Genomic DNA, 9788 nt, shown 5'->3' on the forward strand with positions numbered 1-9788 from the left:
AACATTCTTAAGTGGTTCAAACTAAGCCAGAGTAATAGTGCCTTAATTCACTATTACTAATTGATATTTATTTTTCGTTTGTTTTAGATAATTTAAATATAGTTTTATAATTTTAGAGCTTCATTTTGACTTTTTATCTTAATCCTGCAGATGACCCATCATTAAATGATCCGGTGTTCGGATTGAATGTTGTCATGTCTAAGTCAGGGAGTGTCCGGTGATGGAATCGAATGTGGACCAGTTGATGGCCAAACACGGGGTCACAGTGGATATGGTGGAAGGCAAATCAGAGGGCGATGTCCAACAAGACGAGTCTGTGTCAGGTGGACCTTATTTAAGACAATGTTAACATTCTGTTTTTATGACTCATGAGAGAGAGAGAGAGAGAGAGAGAGAGAGAGAGAGAGAGAGAGAGAGAGAGAGAGAGAGAGAGAGAGAGAGAGAGAGAGAGAGAGAGAGAGAGACAGACAGAGAGAGAGAGAGAGAGAGAGAGAGAGGGGGGGAGCGAGAGACAGAGAGAGAGAGAGAGAAACACAGTTTTACCCTTTATTATGCGCAAAAGGGTGGTAATGCCGTATTTGAACACCTGATATTCACATTTTCCCAAAAACCTCCTAAAACGGTTTCACCTCCTTTGAGCTAAAACATTTATATTCCCGGGTCATCGCATTGAAAGTCACACACGCGCGCGCATTATTTTCAATACACGTCTCGGGCCCTGCAACACAAGAATCAAACTTGACAGTAAAACTGTTTATGTAATTATTCAAACCAAGTAACAATAGGAAAAAGTACACGAGGCTCACCAGACTTTAAATTTCGCCATCACTACCGCCACTCAGGCGATTCAATTCTGGAAAATCAATTCTGAAAGATTCATTAATAGATTCTCCAAAATAAATTACATTATTATCATAAACACATAAACGTATGTATGTTATTATAATATTTGAATTTAGCTTAATAATATGAGGTCAGTATTTGTCTAGTTGAAACCGGAGGCTTTGGGAATATGTTTTCCTTTGACAAGGTCCTCAAGAGAACGACACGTGAACAACTGCTGAGGCGAGTGGTGTATTTAGAAGAACATTTTCACAAAGGTGTGTAGCTGACTTACTACCAAATACAATAATACCATTAGATACCATTTATCTTACGAGTTGTTTCAAAACGTATACAAAAAGTGAAAACAGGTTAGACACATTTTTAAACAACGAGTTGTAAGATAAATGGTAACTGACGGACATGAATGTAGCATTCTATTTCTTACATAGCCACAAAAATGACGTCTAAACGAATTTTAAATCTATTTTCCAACTAAAACTTATTGACTACATTTTCCGTTTGCAGTTATCTTGGTTATTATAGAGCAATCGGTCTCAGATTAACTTACACGTCACAGAGCAGTCAATTTCGGTCGTACTTATTTCATTGGACGATATAACTTTGGCGTCCGGATCATTACAGTAGAGTAGCCAATAATATGTCTTTAAATCCATAATACACGTGTGTTATTGCCTTGTGAAATCAAACATAACTCACACGGTGTTTTTACCAACGGGTGTGTAAGAAAAACGTATGTTTTGTTTAACTACACCATTAGACAACATTGATTTGTTAATCATCGGTTATTGGATGTCAAACATTTGGCAATTTTGACATATAGTCTTAGAGAGGAAATGTGCTACATTTTTCCATTAGTAGTAAGGGATCTTTTATATGCATCATCCCGCAGACAGAATAGCACATAACAAGACCTGTGATATACCAGTCGTAGTGCATTGGCTCGAACGAGAAATAGCGCACCGTCTGGTTCTAGCTCAATTGGTGCTAGAACGCTGGCCTACGCCGCTTGAGGCGTAAGGACGAACCCCTCGGTGAAGCCACCGACGGGGATCGATCCCAAACCGACCAAGCATCAAGCGACCGCTTTACCACTGAGCTGCGTCTCGCCCCAAACTGCATCTGTGTCACATGGGGTCTTGAGAGTAACTCATCCTTTAGATAGTGGTTTACCAGTACTCAAAGTACAGTCGTAGAAATTCAGGTGTGTCATTTAAAGGTAACGCTGTACGTTCGTCTGAATACTACATAATTATTAAGGAATTTGTTTTACTAGGTGATATCGCGTGTTCTGCAAGTCCGTGTGCTAACGGTGGCGTGTGTTCCGTGAAAGACGAAACTTACTCTTGCCAGTGCGCTGGAAACTATTTCGGGGAGAACTGTCAAGACAAAGGTAGGAACGGAGACGAAAGGCATATTTGTTTAACGTCACCTTTGCACATTGTAAACGACACCACTTGAGCGCATTGATTTACTAATCATCGGCTATTGGTAATTCTGACACGTAGTCTTCAGAGAAAACCTGCTACATTTTTCCATTAGCAGCAAGAGATCTTTCACATTCCTTTCAACTTAATTTTGTCCTTATATCCATTTAATGTTCAAGCACGCTGTTCTGGGCACACACCTCAGCTATCTGGGCTGTCTGTCCAGGACAGTGGGTTAGTTGTTAGCGGTTAGTGAGAGAGAGGAGTCGGTGTAGTGGTCTTACTTCTACCCATTGTGTCGTTCATTTGCTCAGAGCTGTACTGGGGTGCGAACCCAGTATCTACTAGCTGTGTGTCCGATGGCTTAACCACTAAGCCACCGAGGCCGTACATAAAATGAGTTTTCATATTTTCAGATGTCGACGAGTGTAGTTTGGGAACTGACAGCTGTGACAAGACGACGTCATACTGCGTGAACTCAGTTGGTTCGTTTCGTTGTCCGTGTAAAGACGGGTTCGGTGACGATACGCTCGGGTGCTCGGGTAGGTGGATATGAAACGGGCATAATTTAAACCCACCGACCCTTGTTATTAGGCAGTGCGAAATAGTCACGTTTGTACAGTCTTTTTACCGTTAGTTACATCCTTCATTAAATTACACATTTTGAAAATTCCGGTCAGTGATTCATGGGTGCGTGAAATCAAGGCTGTATATTATATTGCACCGAGCTCTATCCTGTTCAAATTTGTGTTTTCTAAGCTAGTTTTTGGAGTGGCAGTCTTCCTACACGCGGTACAGGAGGGATCAAACATCCTGTTATGGATCCCTAGGGGAGTGGCGGTCCTCCGAAGGATGAGCACCTGATAGGGGGTCATGGAAGCAATCACTACTTTTTCCTAACGTCCTTTCGATCATGCCTTCTGCAGAGGTACGATTTTGATTAGGGAATATGGTTTTGTCATTTAGATAAGGACCTAACAACATTCTCATTTAGTTTGTCAATCAGTGCATTGCAGACTGTGTTAGAAACGTCATTGTATTCTATGAACCGAACTCTAGTAACAAGAGGAAAGAAAGAAATGTTTTATTTAACGACGCACTCAACACATTTTATTTACGGTTATATGGCGTCGGGCATATGGTTAAGGACCACACAGAGATTGAGAGAGGAAACCCGCTGTCGCCACTTCATGGGCTACTCTTTTTCGATTAACAGCAAGGGATCGTTTATGTGCATCATCCCACAGACAGGGTAGTACATACCACGGCCTTTGATATACCAGTCGTGGTGCACTGGCTGGAACTAGTAACAAGAGGAGTATCTGACTTAAATAACTGGGTCTGCAATGAAACAAACGACCTCGCATTATCCTGCTGCAACGTAAGGTTACGCGCATAGAAGGACGTGACATATGATGGCTGATCTCGAAATCTTATGGCTGTAAGATTGCCCCGGAAGACCACGAGAGGTGTTTTACCGCCATAAAAAAATCCCCCCCCCCCCCCCCCCCCCCGAAAAAAAACATTTTTTTTTTTTTTTTTTTAATGTCGTTTTCCGCACGCGTCTAAATATCGCCCACCTATACGTCGATAGACAAGTTGTCTTCCATCTGACCTGTAAAGCGAGGAACGAGACTCATCAGTGAATAATATGCACTTCCTAATAGACACCACAGTACATACCACGACCTTTGATGTACCAGTAGAGAAGCACTGTTTGGAATGGAGAAAATCCATATATAATCAAGATATTATCAAGACTGGGCTAAATCCCGTCCGCAACCATTTTGAAAATACAATAAAGTAAACATAAGTTTTTTTATTGTACCTTTGGGATCATTATATTAACTGACTAATACTCGAACATATTTAGGTTACCAGGTTTCAAATATTGGTAATGTTCCAGCATTTAGGATGAATATAGCAACTATCTGACAGTTGAAATATATACTACTCAAAAGAATTTAAGGGTCAAAAATTTATAACCAAATAAGTTTCAGAGTGTATTAGATTGATGATGTAAACTACACCAAAAATTTAATTTATTGTTCCATATTTACAAAAAACCACAAATAAACGTCACTGTATACAAGAAAGTCACATGACATGCTGTCAAAGTTGAAGGTTGTCAAACATGGATTTTACACATTAGAACATTCGTTTAATAGTGTGTGAATCCACCCCTGGCGCGAATACACTCGACACATCGTTGCCTCATGCTGTTGATCAGACGTCTGAAGAACTCTTGGGGAATGGCCTGCCACTCTGCCATAAGAAGTTGACCCAGATCATGAAGGTTGGCCGGAGGGGCATGGTTATCCCGAACTCTCCTGCCTAATTCGTCCTAGGCGTCCTCTATTGGGGCCAAGTCAGGCGAATATGCTGGCCAATCCATCCTGGCGATACCTTGTTGTCTGAGAAAGTCCGTTACCACCCTGGCGCGGCGGGGTCTGGCATTGTCATCCTGCAGAACTGCCCCGCCGCCAATCTGCTGAAGGCCTGGGAGAACCAACGGCCGGATAATCTCATTCAGATAGCGGATTCCATTCAGATTGCCATCCACCACATAGAGGGGGGTCCTGTGGTGGGTAGAGGTGCCGCCCCACACATGACGCTGCCACCACCGAACCGGTGACGTTGTCTAACGTTAACGTCAGCGAAGCGCTCCCCAGGACGTATGTAGACACGAACCCGACCGTCGTTGAACTGGAGACTAAACATGGACTCATCAGTGAACATCACTCGACCCCACTAAACACGTTGCCACCGCAGATGAAGTGTGCACCAGTGACGTCTGGCCGTTCTGTGACGTGGTAGGAGTGGTGGTCGAACAGCCTGGCGACGGCAGCGTAGATTATTGGCTCTCAGACGATTGCGTATGGTTTGATCAGACACTCAAGTTCCAGTCGCTGTCCGCAGATTGTCACGTAATCGGCGTGCAGTGGTTGTGCGTTGACGTAGAGCCATATTGGTGATGTAGCGGTCCTCTCTACTTGTAGTGCTTCGGGGTCTTCCCGAAAGTGGACGATTTCGAACAGAATTCGTTGCTTGGTACCGTTGCCACAGTCGGCCAAAGACACTCTGACTGACACCAAGTCTCAGAGCAATATTTCTTTGCGTATTGCCATCCTGAAGCCAAGCAATAGCCCTTCCTCGATCTTCGATAGTCAGTTGACGTCGTACCATTGTCGAATTTGGAGTGTGCCGACGGAAAAAGCAAGTTATGGGCACTTAGCAGACCTTTCGCTTTCGCCCTAATTTACGTGCAAATGTAAGCATGTTTTCGCCATTAGAACTAGTCGACAGTGTCAATGACAGTGGATTTTAATTCATTTATGGGTTGCTTAGACCCACTTTCGTCAAAATGGAACAATACCATGCGTGACATTATGGTCTAGCTAATATAATTGACATTCAGAAAATAATGTCGAAAATTCTTTTGAGTAGTATATATATTAAGTCTTAAGGAAACACATACATAGTAACAGCAAATTGACTGCAACAAAACCCCTCACCCACAGAATGAAGACGTTAACTGTGTTTCTGACATTCAACCCCATGGTGCCGATATTCACTTCTACATTACATGTTTCTATTTTATACAGGCATAACACCTCTGGTAGTGAGGTGCGGGACGTAGCCCAGTAGTAAAGCGTTCGCTTGATGCGCGGTCGGTCTGGGATCAATCCCCGTCAGTGGGCCCATTGGGCTATTTCTCGCTCCAGCCAGTGCACCACGACTGGTATATCAAAGGCCGTGGTATACTGTCTGTGAGGTGGTGCATATAAAAGATCCCTTGCTGCTAATAAAAAAGAGTAGCCCATGAAGTGGCGACAGTGGGTTTCCTCTCTCAATATATGTGTGGGTCCTTAACCATATTTCCGACGTCATATAACTGTAAATAAAAAGTGATGAGTGCGTCGTTAAATAAAACATTTCCTTCCTTCATCTAGTAGTGAATTCAGTTTGGTCTCAAATATACCATGTGTTCCCTTAAATTAATAATTAATGTTCTTACACACCCGCTGATGAGAACACCATGCATTATTTTTGATAACACATGGGTTGCTAATAATTTCAAGACATACGACTGGCTGCACCTAGTTGATGACCAGGAGCCTATTTCACTAAACATCGTAAATTTACGTTTACGTGTAAAACTTACACCTGTCGTACGTCTACGTGTACGTTTATTCCATTTCACGATGCCGGTCGTAGAAATACTACTAACTTACTTTGCACGTAAATCTACGTCTGTTTTCTTTTGCAACTCATTTAGCAGAAAGCTGACATAAAGCCGATTATTAATAAATCAATGTGCTCTAGTACTGTCATTAAACAAAACAAACATAACTTTTAAAAGAAAGAACGAATAAACTTGATAAAGTTTGGAAACTACCGTTTCCGGTAAACCAACACATGGTTGTACTGTACCAAATTAAATCCTATAGGCGACAATGTTAACTTATGTTTAAAAACAATATATTATGGGTCAATTCCCTATATTTGCTTAGGGAGTGTGTGGGGGGGGGGGGGGGGCGGGGGGCACTGATGGATTGGGTACAAACTCTATATCAGATTTTGGTTACAATGGTAAACATTAATGTGATTAAAAAAAAATGGCTCACAAGTGGGGGACACGTAAACCACACCCCACCCCACCCACCCCAAATATTAAGTTGAATTTGAAAAAGATGAAAGTAAAACATTGTACAGTCCGTCAAATATAAGTTTTAAAATAATACGGTTGATAGCAGGGGTGGATCTAGACATTTGTAAAGGGGATAGGGGTGTCACAGAATTGTAAAAGGAGTATGTTGAGTTTGTGCAAGGCAAATGAGTCGAGGTCCGAAAGGGATGCACATATATTCGTAATGGAAGACGAGAAGAGACGCGTTTTCAGGACAGTTTACTACACCCCCATGTACGGCCCTGCGTTTAATGGCAGCTGGTACAGGAAATAGGTATTGGGGGGAAATATTGTCTGGTTTGTTGCTGCATACATTTGCGTATATCAGCAAATATGCAGACTCGTCTTAATTGAACGCTATCAGCCTATTTGAAAATTAAAAATAAAACATTGAGTGGATCAAAACAAATATTTGTTTTTGTTTAACGACACCACTAGAACACATTGATTTATCGGCTATTAGATGTCAAACATTTGGTAATTTTGACAGAGGAAACCCAGACAGGAAAGCACATACCTTGGCCTTTAACCAGTTGTGATGCACTGGTTGGAACCAGAAAAAAAAACCCAATTAGTTGAATGGATCCACCGAGGTGGTTCGATCTTGTGACGCAGGTACCTCAAGCGAACACTCAAGTGACTGAGCTGAATCTCGCCCTGAGAGGATCAAATGACACAGGTAACAAAACTGGGTACCACTGGATTAATAAAGGGAGTTAATTTGTTAAACACTTTACAAAAACCAAAAGTCTTACTATTTTATGAATTATCGAATTGGATATACCAATTTACGTGTGCTACTAGTTGTGGCCGAGGGCACTCTTAGATTAATGTCTAAGTTTACTCGTAATTTACGTTTACACTTCTTTGTGAAATACTCTTCAGTCGTAGATTTACGTTTACATGCTAAACGTAACTTACGAAGTTTAGTGAAATGGGCCTCAGGTCACCAGTGCCATGCAGCCAATGAAAAACAACACGGTGGAAATAGATTATAGTTAACCTGACAGTCATGTGTCTGTGACGCGTAAGTTAGTTACAAATGCAACGGCTGTAAATAACTTTTAGTCGAAAAAGATTTTGAAATGTGCTTAAAACCTGGGGGTTTTTAGGATATGTAAGAAATAGAATAATACATTTGTGTCCGTTAGATACCATTTATCTCACAACTCGTTGTTTAAAAACTCGCTTTTGCTCGTTTGATACATTTTAAAACAACTCGTTGTGAGATAAAGGTATCTAACGGCCACTTGTGTACTATTCGCTGTATATTCTTTCAGATGTAGACGAATGTAGTTTGCAGACCTACAACTGCGGTGAGCTGTCATACTGCACCAACACCGCTGGGTCCTTTAAGTGTACCTGTCAAGAAGGATACGCCGAAAGTGGAATGGGATGTGCAGGTATACTTGTTAAAATAGGTCATAGCTGTAAAACCAGCCTTGTTGACTAGAAGCATCCTTTGGAAACTTGGAAAAATGTTTAACGTTCACATTCAGAGCAAGCTGTTGTAGCGCACGCCTGTCCTGGGCACAAGTACCGGCCTCAACCGGTTCTTCCGTCCAGGACAGGAAAGGGTTGGGGTGGGTGGAGGAGGGATCGCCTGCACTGGCAGGTGCAAGTGACAACCAGCAGTCCGACTGTAGCCGGTAACAGGCGGCGGGTGGTATGGTGCTATGTAATTTGGAATGTTCCGTAGGATTAAGCCAAAGAGAAATGGGTGCGCATTTTGATGAAGGAAATTTGGCGCAATTTTGATGGTCGTTCTAAAGAATAAAAAGGTAGGGAGCTACGTATAGATTTGGATTTTAAAAGGCCGAGAGTAGCTCGTTACTTAGGACCTGCGGATGATGAGGTGTCTCCCTAGGTTGCCCGTAGGGCCCTTAGAAAGGGCCTCTCTTCCGATCGTGGCAAGACAACCCAGGGGAGACTCGACGCAATGTAGCATCCTTTACCAAATACTGTCATTTAGTTTGGCTCGGTAATCCTGATATGTAGGAGAGATTGTTCTAAGGGGTCTATCTGCTTTTTGGCCGAATTAAACGAAAATGCCCGAATCTGGATAACAACGTTTCTTCATATTAGCATTAAGCCAGTATTTTTTAAGTTTTAGGTTTACGAACAAGAACTTTTGTGCACAAAGGTAGAAGGAAGGAAAAAAACACACACAAAAACCTGTTTGGGGTGTATCAGTACGGGTGAATTTTTTTTAATATGGCTACTTTGATAGATGTGGATTCTTTGTAACAAAATAAGATTGACAAGGCATCTCTGTGCGCAACCGCGCGGTCATAGAAATCGGAGCGAAATAGCGAATCGGACCGAAAGAGAGCGACCGAAAACGAATTAACAATTCGTATCTACAAAGGTATATTTATTGACGAAATAAGTGTTATTTCTCACTGTTACCTTACGAAATGCGCCACAATAGATTAGAATGGCAACTTTTTTTCTCTTTAGAGCTATTTGTTGAAGTTGGCGGCAAAAAAATAAATAATAAAAGTGAAAAATACTTTATTTAAATTTTTATTTGAGCAAAATTTACGTCGGCGGGTTCGTAAACCGAATAATACAACAAAAATACTGGCCTTACTGTCAAACAGTGTTGGAAACGAATCACTACGCATTTTTACATGAATTACAACTAATTTTGAGGATACAATTATGTTAAAAAAAAAGGCCTCAGGTTAGCACCTTTTGCCGAATATTTCTATGTTGTTGTTTTTTTACCGAATTTGAGTATTTGCTCCCCTGGCCCTTGTCTCGTACGCTTATTGATAAAGTTGTAAAAAGAAAAACTAAAATATTGTAATCACGACAAACGAACA

General features: G+C 41.6%; 1 protein-coding gene across 1 annotated transcript in view; it reads left to right on the forward strand.

Annotated features, from left to right (window-relative positions):
* The first annotated feature begins 220 nt into the window (after positions 1-220).
* Positions 221-9788, forward strand: part of LOC121374812 (uromodulin-like) — a 16309-nt gene continuing 6741 nt past the window's right edge. Inside the window, exons 1-5 of the mRNA XM_041501924.1 lie at positions 221-323; positions 990-1100; positions 2120-2236; positions 2687-2812; positions 8241-8363. Of these exons, the coding sequence (XP_041357858.1) occupies positions 221-323; positions 990-1100; positions 2120-2236; positions 2687-2812; positions 8241-8363 (580 nt within the window). The remainder of the gene's footprint in view (positions 324-989; positions 1101-2119; positions 2237-2686; positions 2813-8240; positions 8364-9788) is intronic.

This window comes from Gigantopelta aegis, chromosome 6 (assembly GCF_016097555.1).
Source record: "Gigantopelta aegis isolate Gae_Host chromosome 6, Gae_host_genome, whole genome shotgun sequence".
In the NCBI taxonomy this organism is placed as follows: domain Eukaryota; kingdom Metazoa; phylum Mollusca; class Gastropoda; order Neomphalida; family Peltospiridae; genus Gigantopelta; species Gigantopelta aegis.